The following is a 20,966-nucleotide window of genomic DNA, read 5'->3' on the forward strand; positions in this document are numbered from 1 at the left end:
GTGCCACAGGCCCTTTTGCCTATTTTTGTTACCAAATTAATCATACTTTTTAGGGAAAATGACACTTTTTTTCCCTATGTTATATGCTTATAGTACTTTTTTCCCCTATGTTATTAAATTGGCAGTTTTCCCCCTCAGTTATTTTAAAAGTGGTAGTTTTCTCCCTTGTAATGTTAAATTGACATTTTTGAACTTAAAATAACTATTTTATTTATTTTTATTCTCCAATCAATTGTTACTAATATGTATGGAAGATTACTGTTCGATACGAACCTAATCGAACACTGTAGCAATTGAACTTAAATAGTATAGACGGTTACGGTTACGATTCAGAACCGAAAAAATAAAATAAAATAATTGTTAAATTTAGACTATTTTTAAATAAGAAATAAAATTATAAAAATAAATAGTAATAAATAAATACATAAGTTTTGATTGGCGGTTTAAAAACGAAATTGGAACCGAACCGTACCGATTTATTAAAATAAGTGTTTGATTATTTTCACTATATATGACTGTGGTTAAGTTCCGGTTCACGGTTCAACAATTATTTAATTTTAAATTTTTCGGTTCTGAATCGTAACCAGAACCGTCCATACTATTTCGACATGATTGCTACAGTGTTTAGTTAGGTTCGAACCGAATCGTGATCATCCATACATATAAATAATAATTTGTTGGAGAAGAAAAATAAATGAAATAATTATTTTTAAGGGTAACAATGACAATTTAACATTTCAGGGGGGAAAAGTGTCACTTTAATAACACAGAGAGGGGAAAGTGCTATATGCACGTAACATAGGGAGAAAAAGTGTCATTTTCCATACTTTTATTTTAACTAAAAATTTATACTTAAAATTGTATAATTTGTTGCTGCATCCGTCCCGAATTGGATGTCTCATTTGTTTTTTGCACGCTTTTTAAGAAATTAAAATAAATGTGGTGTGCTTTCCAATTATGTCATCAACTTTTTCACTTTTGAAAATAAAAACAATAAAGAAAAACAATAAAGAAAGCAAAAGTCATAAGGGTATATTGAGAAAAATAGAATGATGGTGATGTTCAATTTTAGAAAGAAGACAACATTTTGGGACAAACTAAAAAGGAAAGTTAGACAAGTAAAATGAGACAGAAAGAGTATTATTTTATATATTTGTGCTTAAAATATTTTGCATTTCTGCAATCACATTACCAAAATAGAGTTTGTTTTGTTTTTCATCACTTCTAAAAGCCGTTGCGATTTGCCACTCTACCACTTTCAAACTTAATATGGTTCTGCATACCCCAACATTGTCATAGTTAACTTCTCTCTATAAATTACAAAAGAGTTAATTACTAAAATAGTTCTTTAATTATAGTGAAATTAACAATTTAGTTTTTGACGTCCCTTCATTTTAAAAATCTTAACCAATTTGGTTCTTGTTTTTACTGTTAGATAGAGAAAATGGTACAGGACTGAAATGGTATGCAATTATGCATATATATACATATAGATGAAACAATTTCTTTTTATTGCACAAGACTCCATAATAGGTCCAAAATTACAAAAGCAGAACAGCATATTCTGCAAAATACAAGTTACTACCCCTTTCACCGTAAACCAATCCACCCAGATCACATATAATCCCAGAATACATTATCAAAATAATTTAGTACCAATATATATATGTGAATAAAGATTTCAGAAACTTAACCACATAAGATGAGGTTTGTAAGACCAAGAACAATGCAAGAAACGGTGAAGAAGAAGAGACTAACAAAGTCTCTAGCGGACCATTTCCTCACCGTCTTAGCTTCCACCCTCATGCTCTTAGCCCTCCTAAGCGCGTCAACTTCCTTCAACAGATCGAATTCCACGCCCTTCTTCTTCAGCTCCTCCACGCACTTGGCCAAAAGCTTCCCGTCCTCTTTCTCCCTCTCCAGAAGCTTTTCCAGATGGCTCTCCGTGTCCGTCTTGTACCGCACCGCCCAGATGATCCCCATGGAGCAGAGGAGGGAGCAGAGAGACGGGATCCACGATCTGCGGCAGTAGAATCCGGCCTTCCTCTGCTGCGATGCGGAGCTGAAGAGGAAGGTGAGGGAGATCGAGTGGAAGAGGAAGAAGAAGCAGTAGAGCTGCGTGATCTCTTTGCGGACGGAGTCGATCTGCGTCTCTTTCGCCACGATTCTGTTGAGGATTAGGTCTTGCTCCTTCAGCCATTGCTTCAGGAGGAGCTTGTGGGTCGGGCTCTCGGAGATTTGGTGCAGCGGGTGAATCGGCTTCGCCTCCATGATTGAGGATAATGTCGTTGCGTTCTGATCTGCCATTTTTATTCTGCTTCAGCACTTCTATAGAGAGATTTAGAGGGAGAGAGAGAGAGAGATTTGGAGAACAACGGAGCAAACAGTAAAGAGGGAGCGTTTCGTTTTAAAACGGTCTGTTGAGATTTGAAATTCTAACGGTCGAAAATTGAAATATATACTTGGACTAGGCGGCTCATAGTAGCTTTTTCATGGGCTTATTTTAATCAGTCCATCAATTAAGAATTAAGAATTAAAAATTAAATTGAACTCAATAAAATAAAATAATAAACCGGGCGAGCAACAACAATCATTATTGTGTGGACCATGGTCCACATAGCTGTGTGGACCATACTATCAAATAATGCACATTCAATATAAAAATAATGTACATTCAGTATAAAAATAATGTACATTATATTCAGGGGATGTACATTATTTGTGTACTGAATTTACATTATTTTTATAGTATAAAAATAATGTACATTCAGTACAAAAATAATGTACATTTAGTACATTAAAAATGTACATTTTATTATGGTCTACACAGCTGTGTGGACCATAATTTGTGATATGGTATTCTGGTTATAAACCAAAATCAAATATTTAAGTGTGCGTGAAAATACAGAATTATTTAAGTATTACATGTGCAAATAAATCAAAGATTCAAACATGCCACTAAAATAAAATAGCACATATGACAATTTATATCATAGATCACGGTCCACATAGTATTATGGACCCTAAATCAAAGCAACGAGGTACATAATTCATACTTGTAAAGTACAAAATTTCATAATACAAGACACAAAAAATCACAATATAAGACACACACATGCATGTTATGAAATCTGAATTAGGTACATAATTTGTGTTCATAGACACAGAATTTCACAATACAAGACACATAAATTCCTAACATAATACACAATTACTAATTTGTTTCAAATACAAAATCCATACTCTTAAAGTACATAATTTCATAACACAAGTCAGAATATACAAAAATTTAACATAAGACATATACACATACATCATGGTCCATGGTATAAGGATTGAGCATATATTTTTAACTACAATTTGATGCATAAACTATAGAGGTTTTTAATTACGGAGTACTAGCTTTAAAAAAAAAAGTACGGAGTACTACTTTACATAAATTTCTAAGAAATAAAAAAAATATTTTAAAGAAAATTCATGTTCATAAAATGGAAATTGTTGCTAAAGCAAGAGGATATTAAGAAAATAAATGTGTAATATGGAAATGGTTTTCAACTTTTAAGATTGTATTTACTTTAATTTTTCTCTTTCTTTTCATTTTCTTTTTTATTTTTTTAAATGTACAATTAAACATTTTTTTTAATTCTTTGCTAGTAAGAACTAAACCAATAATTTTCATTTTTCAGGTATTAATAATACCCACTCAACCATTTTTTTTAGACAATAATCACAATATTGTGAATCTACTGAATAATGTAATGAAAGCTTAGGGGCCTGTCTATAATTTTGAAAAAATAATGGGGTGCGTCATTATTATTATTATTTGTGTTGCAACAATGGGGTGCGCTATTGTTAGTTACCTTAGCAGTGAAGTTAAGAATGAAATTGATGGATATTATGGATGTGGACTCAGCACAAAATATATGGCGACCCAGTCTGTATGCAACCTAGTCAAGATTACAGCTCAATCGGGATTAATAATGGATGAAATATCTTATTATGATGTGTGATATAAAGGATGACATAATATCTATCATAATGGTGTCTGAGGTAAGAAATGACATAATATTCATAATAATGGTGTGTTAGATGAAAGGATGGCATAATAATGGGTAGACTTTACATCTTGAACTTGAGGTTATTTACAAGATTATATTAACCTTAAACTCCACTTATAAATACCTTACTCATTTCTTATTTTCATCATCCCAAAATCACTCCCACAGAAAGCGGTGGATCTAGAAGAATACAGATGCTTCTGAATAAATTCTCATCATTTTATCCACCCTCTGCTTCGCCCTAGAGCAGGGCCTCAGCAGCAATTCCAGCAAAAAGAACCATGCAATACCTGGCCGTTAAGTTACATACACAAGGCAAAAAGTAATTATCCTGCATTTGAAAATATTTTATGTTAACATTTTGAAAACAAATTTATCTTTTTTGGTCAATCATACGAAAAACGCAAGTATGTGCCTCCATTGAATCAACCCAAGATTGGGCCTTCTACGCACCTCTGGAGTCTGGACTCTGCAAGTCTCACCTCGATTTGCGTTTCTCGTTGACCACCTAAAAAAAATTGTTTTCAAAATTTTAAGTAGCAAAAGAGTTTTTCTCTATTTTATACAACTTTCATTGAAGCTTCCATTTCAGTCAAAAGCCCATACTGTTGAAGACCATAAAAGATAAGCGCGTACGGCGTATGCCAACCTTTAAGTACCAAAAACTTGACTTTTATGGCCCCTTTGAATTTGCCACGCTTTTGTTACATATATCTCCAGGGATTCAGAAGCTCTTCTCTCTCTCTGTGTCTCTGTCTTTAACACACTCAGAGAGTTCTCTTAGCTTTTTACAGATGGATATGAGGTTATTAGGGTCAAATGGAGTTGGTGTGATGAAGTGCATCATCGTTGTTATTGGAGTAGTCACCATCTCTTACCTGCAGCGTTTTCCAACAGCCCGTGCTCAGGCAACCAACGCCACCCTTGATCCCTCTGAAGGTGCGCATGTTCCCAATTCTTTTTTTTTTTTTTTTTAAATGACAGAGAGAAATTCGATAACCTTTTAGTTCAAGTTAAACAATTTCTCCTGTAAATATAATATAACTTACATAAAAGGTTTTTAGATATTACAAGAGAATGTGAGTTACCTTACCTATCCCCTTGGTTTTTTGTTAATTATGTCATTTTTATCCATTACCTCAGTTAATTATTGTTAAGTTCTTAATTAATTAATTTTAAATTATTTGCTTTTATATTTTATCATTGCCTTATTTATTTATTTTAATTTTAAAATTTATTAAAATACATAAATATAGGTTAACGGTATTCAAGTAAAAATAATCATTATTAAAAAAAAAAAAACTCTTCAACTAACCAAACAAATTTATAATACATACATTAGTTTTAAACTAAATTCATGAATTCAGCATTCTAAATAATATAATATTTCTAGCAACCTATCATTTCTTGAGATAATATAACATTACGTGAATCAAACGCCCATTAAATACGGGTGTTTCTAGTAAGAGCATCCTTATCAATAAAGATATTTCGCGGTTTTTTAAGAGTTTTTGTAAGTGTGATTAGAAAAGAGAAAATGAGAGAAGAGGGAAAAAAACAAATATGACATTTTTTAAAAAATAATAATAATAATAGCTCCTGTCAGGGCGCCCGAGTGGGCACTGCTGTGCGCTGTACGCGCACAGCAACAAAGGAATATGAAAAGCAATGTCAGATTTACTGTGCTAATCTCCCCATCTTTGGGGTTGTTTCTCACCCACTCTCTCTCATCTCCAATCTCATGCCATGTAAGCTTTGATCTGACAATATCTTCATAAAAAACCATTGATATGGATGGCCTAATACATTTTAAACTTCTAAAAAGTATAACTCTTTTTCTTTAAAAAAAAAAAAAGTATAACTCTTTTTGAAACAAATGGAGGGGAACCCAATAACTACTCTCTCATGTTATCCTTCAATTCTGGATCTTGTGACTCCCATGTGGTCAACGGTCAGCACTCTAAATATATTTGGATAGGTCTCGTCAATTTGCAAGTTATTCACTATATGTAATATTATATTCCGTACATATATAATTCAAAGGGTTGTTAACTTGTTGAAATTTAATATAATTGGTGCATCTCAAAGAGTCAATTTGAAAATATAAAACATGTTTTGTGGTGTTTGGCTAAAATTTAGAAAATGGTATTGTTTTGTTTGACTATAAGTCAAAAATTTGTTTTGTTTTGTTTTTGTTTTTGTTTTTTGTTTTTTTTTTTTTAAATTTGGTTTGTTTTGTTATTTATTTTTTTTAAAATGTGAGCATAAATGTATTAAAAATTTATTTATTATAAAATATTTATTATTACTTATATTAAAATAAAATTATAAATTGAAATTTATTAATAATTATAAAAATTATTAATAATTATAATAAAAAGATGTATATAAATATTCTTTAACTTGTAACGTATTGTAACAAAAATAAATACATAAATTGGTAAATATAATAATAAAATAAAAAATTAAAGGAAAAAATTATTTTGTTTGGGATGTGCATAGGGCTACCAAGATTTTTGTTGTATAGTTTGGTCTGACCTAAGTCATATTTAAAATGTTAATCTTAAGCGCGAGTGCGCGACTAAAGATAATATTTGAGATTTCAACGATTTATAGCAAAAATGTTATTACAAATGACTGATTATCAAACAAATTTTTTAATTTTTTAATTTAAACATTTTCAGGTTTTCGTGTCTGTATGTGCCCGAAAAAATGCAATCAATAATGAAAAACTTTTTCTGTTAACTGGGGAAAATATGGCCATTTTTCACCGCACTCACAACAAGATTTATGGTTTTAACCATAAATCTGGTTTCCGCGTGGAAACTAGTGGTGTTTTTTTTAGAAAAAAAAAATTAATAAATAAAATTATATTTAATATTATTATAACTATTTTTATATTCTAAATAAAATAATTAAAATGTTTAATTATGCAATTCTACTCATTTTCTAAAAAATTATCAAATACACCAAGACAGTTTTCCATAATGTAACCAATTAAACACTGGAAATGAAACTATTTTTTGAAAAATGACTCATTTTTCAAAAGTCATTTTCATATTTTCCAAATAGACCTTAAATGACACTTACATATTACTTTTCAATTATATATTTATGTGAGAACGTATCACAAATCTTAATTCATGAGACGAGTCGAAACTAAGATAATTACTTATTACTTATTATAAAAACCATAATAATTATTACATAAAATTTAATACCAATTTGAAATAAATAAACTGTTACTTATTATAATAGATATTGTAATACTTATAATTGAAATTGTGATACTTACAAAGTGTAATTTTAATGCAAATATTGTAATATTTATTGTAGAAAATTTAATATCAATTTGAATTAAAAATAAATCGTTATTTATGATATATAGTGTAATACTTATATGTGAAATTTTGATAGTACTATTTGAGGTAAAATTATTTGTTATTAATGATAATCTTCAAAAAATGATAAATATTATAATACTTATAATTGAAAGGGTAACACTTGTATGAAAGTGTCTCAATTCGTAAGACGGGTCGGATGTTTGATTAATAGGTCAAATCTTAAATTAATGGAACAGGTCTTTAATCTCGGGTCGGACCCGCCTCACATGTTGAGACCCGTGAGACGGTCTCTCACAAATTTTTGTCTTTAGTAATTATTAAAAAAATTTAGAAATACGTTTCTGACCCAAATTAAAAAAAATAAAAATATTGGAAATGCGTTTCATGAGTTTTTTTTTAGTACTATTGACTCTGTTACAATGTCGTATCTGTTCATAACTACTTTCTCAACCTAATGAAGCATAAAGAGTTAATAGTTGCCTCCACCGAGACTCCGGGACACTGAGTGCCACTAGACCACAAGGTGTTGCGCATTTCATGAGTTAGAAACAAAGTATTCTATTTTGTTTTTGGCCTAAATTACTACGGGCCATTCATATTAACGTGGCCAATGAATTATATAACGGATCCTTTGCTGCAGCTAGGATTTTGAACTCCATATTCCAACAATGGGGAATTCAGGCGAAGAATCTGCAGTGGAACTTGAGTGGAGAATTGTGCACTGGCTTCGCCGTCGATTCCACCAGTACGCAAGACAGCTCTTTCAATCCGGCAATCAAATGCGATTGCTCTTCCAACCCTTGCCACATCACTGTCCTGTAATCTACCATCTTCTGCACATTCTTCTCTGGAATTATTCAATTGTAGATTGGAAGATATGCTTTTTTCTTTTGAGTATTTATGAAGTTCAATCTAGATGCTTCCTGATGTATGGTTTTTCTTCCCAGGAAAGTTTACGAATTGGACGTTACTGGTGCGATTCCAAATGAACTTTGGAACCTAACTTCCATCATTGATCTGTATGGGTTCTTTCTATATACTGTATAATTTGGGTCGTAACCGTGAACCCTCCGCTAGTATATATAATTTTCTTCTAAGTTTAGACCGCTCCTAATTTTTATTGTAGAAATCTTGGCAAAAATTACTTGACAGGCACACTATCCCACTCCATTAGAAATTTGCATCGGTTGCAATACCTGTAAGTCAACTTTATCTGCTTTATTTAACTTGATATAGTTATTTTGTTTCATGTTGAGTACATGTTAAAGCATATATGATTCTTTTTTCATTGTCACCAGAGGCCTAGGCATTAATGCACTGTCAGGGGAGCTTCCAGTGGAACTCGGTTTGTTGACTGACTTAAGATCCTTGTAAGACATTCATGGATATTATGATTCATTATTGATGTATATGATCAGGATATTCTTGGACATTTGTTTGCACAACAATTGAAACTTGCATGTGTTGCAGTTCCATTAGCACAAATAACTTTTCTGGACCTTTGCCTTTGGAGCTAGGGAATTTGAGAAAACTAACAGAACTGTAAGATTGATTTGATGCTTTTAAGAATATGACCTCTACAATTTTCTCTTTATACTGACAGATTTTTTATTCACTTGCCAGCTATATAGATAGCTCCGGTGTTAGTGGTCCTATACCTCCAACATTTGCAAATCTACTGAACCTAGAAAAAGTGTAAGTGCCCCCTTGGCTACTTTTTATTGTAAAAATCAAGTGAATGGCATTCAATGGAGAAACTTTTGTTTCTTTCAGGGGGGCTTCAGACACTGAGCTTACAGGGAGGATACCTGATTTCATTGGGAATTGGTCAAAGCTTACTAACCTGTAAGACCATTAATAAGATTATTATCCTTTCCAGACAGTCCATTGAACTTGATTTCTAGATTCAATGGAAAATCATTTTTAATCCATGCCCATTGCTGGTTCTCACTTTCCATTGGTTATGATTGGCATATATTTTGTAATTTTGCAGGAGGTTTGAAGGAAATTCATTTCAGGGCCCAATTCCATCTACATTTTCAAAGTTAACCTCAATGGTTGACTTGTGAGTTTTATCCAAACTCTTACTTTTTTATGTGTTACAAAGTTTGTTTTTCATGTGAAGAATATTCTAATGTCAACTGCACTGGATACTTGCAGGAGGATAATTGGTCTTTTAAATGGGAGCTCTTCACTGGACTTCATTAGGAATATGAAGAATTTAAGCATACTGTAAGGAGACATGATCAGCTCCAATCTGCAAAGTTTTATTGTTCATTTTTTTTCTTTTCCTGGAATCTGACCTAGTATAATGAACTGGTCGGTTGGTCCTCAGAGTTTTGCGGAATAACAATATTTCTGGTTCCATCCCCTCTAATATTGAAGAACATCAGAGCTTGTTTCTGCTGTAAGTCCTCTGCTTGAAAGATGTTTTTAGTCAAAATATTTGAGTGTCTACTGCCCGTGTTTGGTGAGATACTTTACTTTCTGATCCCTTGTTGAAGCCATAAAGGTGTACTGTAGATTGGAGGTCATTATTATTATTTAATATACTTTCAAATTTTACTTATATAATGCTAATTTTATTCCATAGGAAAGCTCTAATTAACTTTTTTTTTCTTAGGGATTTGAGCTTCAACCATTTGACAGGCCGTATTCCAAATGAACTTTTCATTCTCAGTTCACTCAAAAATTTGTAATAAATCATCCAGAAATTTCTTTAACTTTAATACCATATTGTTAGTGTACTCTTACATATTGTCATTCCAATCTCTAGGTTCCTTGGTAGTAACAAGTTAATTGGTCCGTTGCCTGCACAGAAGAGCCCAAATCTACAGAATATGTGAGTTATGCTATTTTAATTAGAAAGCTAAATTTTACAAGTATACTAAACTCTACATTTTATATCCATCTTGTTTTCTGTAAAATTCTCTGTTGAATGGCCTTTGGAAATTGTTAATGCTCTGCATCACCGCATATATCCTTAACATCCTCAATATTTTCACCCGCAGAGATTTATCATACAATGAATTATCTGGGAGCTTTCCTTCTTGGACCAGTGGACAAGATATACAACTGTAAGTGTGAAGAGACAACAATGTACATGTTGTGCAATATTCCTTCCAATGCTGTGTTTTGGTTTTTCTTAGATCTCTCCTTCTTTGGTGATGTTTTGATCTCATTGCCTACACTATTAGATTCCTCCCTCTTTGGCAGCCAAGTCTATGAAATTTTGTCGTAATTGGATGCCATCGCCAACATCATGTGCCAGTGAGGCCTCCATGTGCCGGCATGTGTGCTTGCCAGTGATGAATTTGTTTGGTGAAAATTTCTAGATCTGTGTTAAGTACTTTTCGGTGAGATTTGAAAGCTTTTTGGGTCCATTCTCGAGTTTCTTGCATAAGAGTGTTCAATTTCGGTATTACCATGGGTGGTGGCCATTCGCCACCCACCAGGCCTTTCAATCCCTCAATTTCAACACAATATTTTTCATTTTTTAATGTAGCATGAGTTTCTTCTTGTGCTGATATATAATTTGCAGGAATCTGGTTGGGAATAACTTTACCATAGACAGCTCTAACGGCAGGTGAATGTTACATTCACCATATATATCGTGTTTCAGAAATCACTATCTTCTATTTTTATTGTGTTTTGATTTTCCACAGGACATAGCTCTGTTCATAGATATGGAAAATTAAATATTCTGCTCCCAATTAAAAGGCTATATATGTTTAATTCAATTTAAAATCTACATCAGGCTACTCATCACCATGGCTTACTAGGCCAGAACTGGCAGTACCGGAGTTAGAACCTGAACTGTACATTACCAATCACTGTTCTAGTTCAGTTTCAAAATCAGTTTGAACTGATAAATTTTAAGAATTATATAGGAAGTTCTGGTTACTATCCCTAAAATAGGGGAATCTTAACTGGGACCTTAGGGTCTTGGTTAAGGTTCTGCTTAGAATAGTAAATAGTTCACAAATTGAACTGTAGCCATGACTACATCAGGCTATTGTTTTCTCAGAAAAAGTTTTTGACAGTTTGTTCTGCCATATTAAGTTGAATTATTTTGAGAAAGTTTTAACTTCTCTTAAATTCGATGTTTATCTTATTCAATGCACCCTTTTCCTTTCAGTTCTCTGCCTACAGGATTGAATTGTCTTCAAAATAATTTCCAATGCCCTCAGGGAACTCCCATTTGTAAGTAAAACCAAAACGTTTTTCATTGTTTGGTATTTTATGCTTGAAAAAAAAAAGTGTTGAATTTGTAATTCTTTAAAGGTAAAAAATTCTGCACTTTTCCAACTTCTATTCTGTTGCTATTTGTATAATTTTAACCACTACATACTATGAAAAGGAGGCCAAATAAATAAAACACCAAAATATATTTATTTTTAGTTTTGATACCCCTAGTATTCATTATAACCTCTTATAAATTTTGAGAGGTTATAAATTGTTAGGTGACTGCTATTCTATTTCTATGTATTCTGGTATGGTCGTATGGATTCTTTTAATGCATTCATATTTGCTTAACACCCACAGACTCTAGCTTTGCTATTAATTGTGGTGGTCAACAAATTACGTCATCTAATGGGATAGTGTACGAGTCGGATGAGACTCTTGGTCCGGCAACATATTACATGACAAGCACAGGCAGGTGGGCTGTTAGCAATGCTGGACTGTCCATTGATAGCAATAGGACAGAATACACAGCCTTCAGTTCTTCAGGTTTTACAAATACTGTGGACCCTCCCCTCTTCCAGAGAGCAAGACTTTCAGCTGGATCACTAAGGTACTATGGTTTGGGCTTGGAGAATGGTAATTACTCTGTGACCCTCTGGTTTGCAGAGTCAATAATCCTGAATCCTAAACCTCCTTCTTGGGAATCTCTTGGGAGGCGCATTTTTAATATATATATACAGGTATGTGTTCTAGGATTTGGGTAGGGTATTGCAGATTGAAAAATTTATTTGCATGTGGATATATTTGAAATTACTATAGAGAAATGAATTTTTCAAAGTATGGATTGAGTGACATCTATTCGGGATGAAATTGATATGATCAATTAAGATGGTTTATACATCTGAACTTGTGAAGGATATACTGACTCAAGGGCATACAACAAATCTGGAGCAGAGCTTAATAGAACACAATATATTTCATAAAGAGAAATTTCACTTTTAGTCCCATGACTATTGTGGCATTGCCACACCTATTTCCTAACTTTTAATTTGGTACAACATTTAGTTCCATGACTTTAACAACATTGTTTTGGTCCATTGTTACAATTTCCATTAATTAATTTAATTTATAAGACAATTCACTATTATACAATCTTAGTCTCATATTCTTGTTGAAAAAATGTAAATAAATAATATAATAAATAATAAAATGATAACTTTTTTATGAAAAAATAATTTGTTTCTAGGTTATATTGATTATTATGTAATTTAAGTGTGCTTTCTAAGTAGAAATAGAATATTAAAATTAGTCAATTATATAAAAATTGTAGCAAATGATCAAATATAATAATATAACAATATCACAATACTTGTGAGACTAAAACTGAATTATTATGATGAGATTGGACACAGAATTGGCAAAGTAATTACTATATGATTATGATGTATTTCTTTAATCCTACTCATCTTTTATGGTATCCGTTGACCCCTTTTCCACAAATAGTAGACTTCGTTACATTTCTATGCTTTTGTTAGAGTAAAATTTGAAGTTTTTATCACACCAATTCTTGTTTTATCTTCATTTATGCATGATATTGAGCTTAGTTGTTCTCTTCAGGGAAATCTAGAGGAGAAAGATTTTGACATTCAAAAAGTAGCTGGGGGATCATTCAGAGCTGTTTCAAAGAAATATGCGGTTCAGGTATCTGAAAATCATATGGAGATCCATCTATTTTGGGCTGGGAAAGGAACTTGCTGTGTACCTAACCAAGGTACTTATGGACCTTTCATTTCAGCAATCAGTGCAACCCTAGGTACATACAATCATCTCCCGTTACTGTTACAACTAAAATGTCATCAAAATTTTTCGAAAATGCTATTTTGAAAGCCAAACTTTTCTGTAGATTCTGTTCCCACTCGTCTTCCCTCTGAACAACAGAAGAATAGAACTGGCATGATTGTGGGAATTGTTGTTGGGGTTGGAGCCATGATTTCTCTTTCTATAATTGTTGTGTATTGTTTCATTCAGAGAAGAATAAGGAAGGACACATATGATGATGAAGGTAAGTAAAAATTTGACTACAATCCTGTTCTATTTTATTTGTTTCTTATTTTTTCTCCAGAAGCCTTAGAGCTTCACTTTTGCTTGTGCTTGAGAAATTATTTTGTGAATATATATGAGCATAGCTGGGCATGGAAGGAATTTGTAAAAATGGGTGTACCAACTTTTGCTATTGATCACTTCAGTTATGTTGGAAAGTGTACGTAGGTTATGCCTATTCAAACCCCTATGTTGAAAAGAGAGTACACAACCTCTATTATACATGCTAGACAATTCCCTATGTTTGTTTCTTATGCCTACTCAAATCCCAATGTTTGTCTGTTATGCCTACTTACATTCCATAACAGAAAGATTGCTAGCATGTTTTATTTTAATTGTCATCTCGTTTATGAGTAAAAGTAAGAGTACAGAACACAAATTGGCTTACAAGAATGAATGTAATGTTTATAGATGAAAGTCTTTTTAGATTCATGTATTGCTACCTTTGTTGCACACTTGCAGATACCTTTAAGATCAAGACCTTTCTTCCACTTCTATTCTCTTCTGAGGGGAGGTGGAAAGAAGTTATTATGTTATTGGTTTCAAATTTGATACTAGCATATTGAATTTGCAGAGTTCTCGAGAATGGGCGTGAAGCCATATACTTTTAGTTACACAGAATTAAGAGTTGGAACGGGTGACTTTAGTCCTTCTAACAAGCTTGGTGAAGGGGGATTTGGACCAGTATACAAGGTAATTCTTTCTTTCAGTAGAAGTGGTGAAGTAATTTTTCCTCAACTTTTGCACATAAAAAAAGTGGATGCCTTAAAATAGAAAAGAAAACCTTGTAGTTGTTTGAATTGCATCTTTAATCCATTTCCTTTTTCCTTTGTACTTTTCTTCCATAAAATTTCTCCTCTTGTTTATGCCAGCTCTACCTTCTGGTTATAAGCCATCAAAATGGTCTGTTTATGCATAACACAGCTAACTAATGATTTCCATCTAAAGTCTAAACACAAGTTCAATTTATTTAGAAACATGTGAACCCAAAAAAAATTGGCTTAGGATTTTTCTGTTCTTTATCCTAAACTTTGTGATAAATAGGGACTACTCAATGATGGGAGAATTGTTGCTGTTAAGCAACTCTCTGTGGCCTCCCACCAAGGGAAGAGCCAGTTTGTGGCGGAGATTGCAACTATTTCTGCTGTCCAACACCGCAACCTTGTGAAGTTGTATGGATGCTGCTATGAGAGAGACAAACGGTTGATTGTGTATGAGTTTCATGAAAACAAGAGTCTTGATCAAGCACTGTTTGGTATTATCTATTTATCTTGGAATTTTATGCTCCTTTAGTTCCTGTAACTCCTTTTGATAAAAAGGATGCCTACTTATTTTCATTTTTTTAAAACTTTGTCTAGGAGTTAGTAACTTATATCTTGATTGGCCAAGACGTTTTGAAATATGCTTGGGAATAGCAAGAGGTCTAGCTTATCTACACGAGGAATCTCGACCAAGAATCATACATAGAGATATCAAGGCTAGTAATATTTTACTAGACTTAGACCTCAACCCTAAAATCTCAGATTTTGGGTTGGCAAAGCTCTATGATGATAAAAAGACTCATATCAGCACCCGTGTTGCAGGCACAATGTAAGATCCTTAAACCCTATATCCTCCCTTTCATTCAATTTGACTATGTGTGAGATTTTATGATTATTTATCAAACTAATTGTCAATGCAGTGGTTACCTTGCACCGGAATATGCGATGCTTGGCCACCTTACTGAGAAGGCTGATGTATTTAGCTTTGGAGTTGTTGCCTTGGAGATAGTCAGTGGTAGGCCAAACTCTGACTCGAGCTTGGAAGAAGACAAGGTGTATCTTCTTGAATTGGTATGACATATTGCCTGTTTATCATCAATCACTAATATTGAAGATATGAAAAACCATTGAAATAGAAATTAGGACAATATTGAGTTAATCACCATTTTGGTCCCTCGTTTCCCACTTGTCAATGTAGTCCCTAGTTTTCAATTTCAACCAATTTGATCCTCGAATTGTTTAAATTTCATCAATTTAACCCTTTTAGGGACCAAAATGGTGATTTTCACATTTTTAAAATTTCGTCAATTTGGTTCCTAAAAGGGATTAATTTACAAAATTTTAAACAATTCAAGGATCAAATTTAATTGAAATGGAAAATTATGGACTACATTGACATTTGAGAAACAATTGAGAGACCAAAATGTTGGTTTCCCAGACAATATTTGAAGGACGGCAGAGGTTGTTGGATTCAGTCCTTAAATGTGAACTCTTCTGTCAAAGACCTTGTGGTCTAGTGGCACCCGGTTGCACGCCCACATGGGAGGGGTGGGTTCGAGCCTCAGTGGAAGCAATATTGGCTCTTTGTGCTTCATTTGGTTGAGAAAGTAGCTATGAATAGATACTACATTGTAATAGAGTCAATAGTACTAAAAAATTTTTTTTAACTGTTCTCTCGATTGATCCTGAGTGTTGTTGCTATTGATTTTTAGGCTTGGCGTTTCCATGAGACTAATGGTGAGGTTGATCTGGTGGATAAAAGTCTAGTAGAATTCAACGAGGATGAAGTGAAACGAGTGATAGGGGTATCGCTTTTGTGCACCCAAACATCCCCAGTATCTCGGCCATCCATGTCCCGTGTGGTGGCAATGCTTTTAGGGGACACTGAAATAGCAGCCGCAACTACAAAGCCAAGCTACCTCACTGACTGGAGATTCAATGATAAAACCAGCTTCATCACTAATATTCATGATTCCCTGGCGGCACAGGATGATTCATCTACTACAACCATGACAACATATTTAAATTCTTCACCGCCAAATGCATCCAGACCTTTGATTCACGAGATCATTGGAGAGGGGCAAGTAACTGAAGTAAGGTCAATTTAAGAATGTGTTCCCACATGCAAATTATACCGCGGACCAGAGTTCACCTTCAAAATAACGATCGTATTATGTGACTGTAATTAATATATTATGTGTTTGCAGTTACGATCGTATCATGTGACTGTAATTAATATATTATGTGTTTGCAGTTTATAAATTATGTACTTATAAATAAATTGAAGATACAAAATATGTTAACTGCATTGTATATAATTTATTAACTATATGCATGTATATAATTTATTAACTATAAGCACATAATATATTAATCGTAGTAGGCACATAATTTATTAATTGTAGTAGGTACATAATTTAGGGTCTGTTTGAAAATTTGAAAAATATTTTTTGGAAAATGACTTATTTTTTGAAAAATATTTTGATTTTCTAGTGTTTGGCTGAATGTTAAAAACTATTATTTTTTTTTTTACAATAAAAACTATCTTATTTTGTTTGGTTGAAAGTTAAGAAATTGTTTTTTTTTTTTTTTTGGTCTTATATTATATTGCAAAGAATGCTCAAAGCTATAGGATGCCTTGCCACCTTGCGAAGTTAATTTTAATTTTATTTCAAGTCACTTTGTTTTTCATCACTTCTAAAACCGTTGCGACTCTTACCACTCTCAAACAGTCAAACTTAATATGGTTCTGCATATCCCAAAATTATCATACTTAACAACTTACCTCTTTAAATTACAAAAGTGAATATCATATATGGGTTTCAAAAAAAAAAAAAAAACACGATGTCATTAGTGTGACAGTGCCATATTGAGTAAATTTTTATATCAATTTGATAAGACTTTTATCTAATTAATTAATGTCATTAAATATTGTGATATTTAATTATAAAATTTAGTTCAGAGTAGCATTTTTGGTAGAGAGTAAGTACAATGAATTTACATCGGCTCTTCTACTACTACTACTATTATTATTATTATTATTATTATTATTATTATTATTAATTTAATAATAATAATAATCATAATAATATAGGCTTAGGCTCTGGTGCGAAGAAGGCCTAAGGTGAAACATGCAAATAAATTTCAGCCATAGATCAACTGTTTTTAAAAAAAAGATTTGTTACCTATGATCTTTAACAATATACACCAGAAGACACAATAATGTGCAGTGAAAGACATACAATGCGCACAGGAATGCACAAAGATGTAAAGCAATTATTGAAAAGACTTATTTTAATATAGGTTTATTTTTTAATAATCACAAATCATAAATGACCATAAGTAATAAACAAGAAAATAAGATTCAATTCAAATTAGTACCTAGTGATCAAGATTATCTGATCTTTAAAAAAAAAGTTCGCCACTTACGATCTTCAACAATGTGCAGAAGACAAAACAATAGGCACTTCAAAGAGTCCAATATGGTAGCTTAAGTGGCAAGTGAGCTCTCTTTATGGGGAAGAATTTTGGGAGAACCCGAGTTCGATTCCCACAAGCGACGATTCCCCTTGGGCCAGCTCCTGTGCCTCCCGGAGCGAGGGGATTAGTCGGGTGGACCCACAATATAGACATCGAAGGCACAACAATGTGTGTGCTATGAAATGCACAACATCCTCTATAGGGTACAATGTTTTTTTTTTTTTTTTTAATAGCTTCATTTTGACCCTTGATCTGGACTAGATATATGGATGAGATAAAACCAAAATTTTCACCTAAGGAAAGCTTTCCAACTGATCCGTTTTATATATATACACACACACTATGGATGAGATTAAACCAAAATTTTCACCTAAGGAAAGCTTTTCATCTGATCCGTTTTATACACACACACACACACACATAGATAAAGGATCATGTGAAACAATTGCCTTAGGTGAGAAATGTGATGAAATTATATCCGTAGCTTGAGTCCAGATCAAAGGTCCAAATTGGAGATTTAAAAAAAAACACGGTGACATTATTGTAATTTTGTGTAAATAAGTTAATTTATTTTTGCTTTTCAGTGCACATTGTTATGCCATACAGTGCACATTATTCTTTCTTCCAGTGCACATTGTTCTTTCTTCCAGTGCACATTGTTTCTTCTTCCGGTGCACATTGTTCTTCTTCCAGAGCACATTGTTCTTCTTCCAGAGCACATTGTTGTGCCTTACAGTGCACGTTCCTTCTTCCAGAGCACATTGTTGTGCCTTACGGTACACTGTGAATAAATATATATTTTTTAAAAAGGGTATGACTCGCTCTTTCGTGGACCATCTTTTTTGTAGCCCTAGTCAGCTCGCAGGCTTTTGCCCACTTTGACAATACTTCCCATGCTGCTCAAGCAGCACAAGTTTCGCGCAAACCCTTAGCTTATTTTCTCATTCACCCATTATCTATCGATTTTGAGCGCATAATATATCAAATTCGCCATCTCACTTAGGAGAATCCAAAACCACTTTGACACAACCCAAATAAAAGTGAACATCACTGAAAATAATACCACAAAATAATCACTTTAAATGCCAATTTAAGGTTCATTTGAAAACCTGGAAAATATTTTTGGAAAATAATTTCTAGCAAATGACCCATTTTTCAGAAAATATTTTAATTTTTTGGTGTTTGACTGAAGTTTAGAAAATCATATTTTTCTATTTGGTTGAAAGTTAGGAATTTATATTTTTTTTTTCTATTTGGTTCGTTTTTATAAAAATAAATATATTATTTATTATAAAATAATAATTATAATTATAAGTATTGTTGTTGTTGTTGTTGTTGTTATTGTTGTTATTATTATTATTATTATTATTATAAGTGATGGTGGTCCAGAAAAAAGCTTGAAGAGAGATGAGAGGCGAGACAATAAAGGATTCGAAAAATGTTTTTTTGACTAAAAATCTAAAAAGATATTTTTTACTAAATTAGACATCCTTCCCTTTGTCCAACATGAATATTTTCATTTGACATTATTTTCTTTGAACACCCCAGTATTAAAAAATTTTAGAAAACGATTTCTGAAAGTCATTTTTTAAATTTCCAAACTCACCAAACTAAAAATTTTCAACAAAGCATGTTAGTAGTAGCAAATGGTGGAGTTTGATTGGTGTGGGAATTGGGATATGCGTGCTTGGTAAGTTTGATGTCTTATTTGAAAAAAGGCAAATGGCAACAAAGATGGAGAGATGGATGGAGGTGAGACGCAAAATAATCAACAATCGATCTCGTGCCTTAGACTTTTTAGCAGCAACGAAGTCACGGATCCTTAATTTGAAGTTGATGTTTATCAAATACAAACAGGACCATATTGAATTGAACGACAGAAAATGTCAAAGTCCTTCATCCTTAGCTTAGCTAGCTTGCCCCTTCAATTCCTCAGGATAATAATGCACATTTGTTTTCTACCTGTTGATGTCAACTTTTTTTTTTTTTCCTTTTTCTTTTCATTATTACATGCATCACATCGTTTATAAATTTATGGTATTGTCTTGTTCATTTCGTTTAAATTAATTAAATAGTTAAGCATTATTGTTAAAAGTTATGTGGTTAAGATTTAAATTATGTATCTGGGTATAAAGTTTTAAATTCAAATTTCACCTCTTATATTGTATGAACGAATGTGGGCACAATTATTGTTGGACTTTCTTGTACAAGTTGATGTATTTATTTCCAAAAGATTGAATTCTCAACTCCAATGGCACGACAAAGCATCTGAGAGGATGTAAATCATGATAACTTAGATGAATACAAAGGCTAGACATTTGCTTACTGTTCACAAGGAGCCTCCTCATTTTGAGAGGTTGCTCCCACACTATTGTCGGTGAGACTCGATTTTTATCTTTCTTCCCAAACTTCACCCCTGTGACTAATTGAGCTGCCCATGCGAGCTACAATTTGATGTATTATTATTAGGTTTGGTTGAAACAAGTTTTTCAAGTGGTATTACTAGGGTTTGAAGAATTTATAGGTGCAATTAATTTGTAGTTATGTTATAAATTCACTATTTTAAGTATGATGTTGAAATGTGCATTATTGTATTGTGTTCATTTAGTATTTGAGTAGCGAGGCTTAATATTTAGTATCGTGATTTAGCCAAATTATTCTGGGTCTAATCACATGCTGGAAAAGAAAAACTTGTGCCATTTCATCCGTTCTCCGTTAGTTAATTGATTGATTGTGTGTTTTTGTTTTTGTTTTTGTTTTTGTTTTTTTTTTTGTTTTTTTTTTTGTTTTGTTTTGTTTTTTTTTGTTTTTTGTTTTTTGCTTTTTTGGTTTTTGTTTTTTTAGACGCCAAAGTTATAAATTTCTGGAATTTCTGGAATAAAAGTTGGTTTTGAATCTTTCAAACATAAAGCTTATGGACTAGATTTATAATTATTTTTTGGGATGGTGTGTGGTACCTTTAGAACCTTGGGGCCCGGGGCATTGACAAATGAAATGTTTAAAGAGTTTTGAAAATATACAAATGAAAATATATAGAA

The 20,966-nt window shown here is 32.6% G+C and overlaps 2 protein-coding genes across 4 annotated transcripts; one reads left to right on the plus strand and one right to left on the minus strand.

The window, feature by feature from the left end:
- Positions 1-1,490: 1,490 nt before the first annotated feature.
- LOC116022664 lies at positions 1,491-2,399 on the minus strand. Its single transcript, XM_031263466.1, has one exon. It carries the CDS (start codon positions 2,305-2,307, stop codon positions 1,690-1,692), a length of 618 nt encoding a protein of 205 aa, XP_031119326.1. The 5' UTR covers positions 2,308-2,399; the 3' UTR covers positions 1,491-1,689.
- Positions 2,400-4,781: 2,382 nt separating this feature from the next.
- Positions 4,782-16,743, plus strand: LOC116022663 (probable LRR receptor-like serine/threonine-protein kinase At1g56140). 3 transcript variants are annotated; one of them, XM_031263463.1, is made up of 24 exons: positions 4,782-4,997; positions 8,043-8,220; positions 8,350-8,421; positions 8,529-8,600; positions 8,701-8,747; positions 8,821-8,944; positions 9,026-9,097; positions 9,176-9,247; positions 9,396-9,467; positions 9,563-9,634; positions 9,738-9,809; positions 10,026-10,097; positions 10,179-10,244; positions 10,414-10,479; positions 10,944-10,988; positions 11,541-11,605; positions 11,948-12,327; positions 13,205-13,400; positions 13,491-13,649; positions 14,262-14,380; positions 14,732-14,942; positions 15,046-15,277; positions 15,369-15,519; positions 16,161-16,743. In XM_031263463.1, exons 1-24 carry the CDS (start codon positions 4,853-4,855, stop codon positions 16,554-16,556), a joined length of 3,156 nt encoding a protein of 1,051 aa, XP_031119323.1. In that variant the 5' UTR covers positions 4,782-4,852; the 3' UTR covers positions 16,557-16,743. The 3 variants fall into 3 exon arrangements, with proteins under 3 accessions (XP_031119323.1, XP_031119325.1, XP_031119324.1); XM_031263465.1 differs by lacking the exon at positions 4,782-4,997 and adding an exon at positions 7,873-7,925; XM_031263464.1 differs by lacking the exons at positions 4,782-4,997; positions 8,043-8,220 and having other exon boundaries at positions 8,365-8,421; positions 8,555-8,600; positions 16,161-16,729.
- Positions 16,744-20,966: the final 4,223 nt, after the last annotated feature.

This window comes from Ipomoea triloba, chromosome 6 (genome assembly GCF_003576645.1).
Source record: "Ipomoea triloba cultivar NCNSP0323 chromosome 6, ASM357664v1".
Classification (NCBI taxonomy): domain Eukaryota; kingdom Viridiplantae; phylum Streptophyta; class Magnoliopsida; order Solanales; family Convolvulaceae; genus Ipomoea; species Ipomoea triloba.

Bases quoted from the DNA above. Each gene is read 5' to 3' on its own strand.
- LOC116022664 (XM_031263466.1), bottom strand. From the start codon at position 2,307: ATGGCAGATCAGAACGCAACGACATTATCCTCAATCATGGAGGCGAAG.
- LOC116022663 (XM_031263463.1), top strand. From the start codon at position 4,853: ATGGATATGAGGTTATTAGGGTCAAATGGAGTTGGTGTGATGAAGTGC. The intron at 9,810-10,025 runs GTAAGTCCTCTG...TTTTTTTCTTAG, and splicing joins CATCAGAGCTTGTTTCTGCT to GGATTTGAGCTTCAACCATT. The intron at 12,328-13,204 runs GTATGTGTTCTA...TGTTCTCTTCAG, and splicing joins TTTTTAATATATATATACAG to GGAAATCTAGAGGAGAAAGA.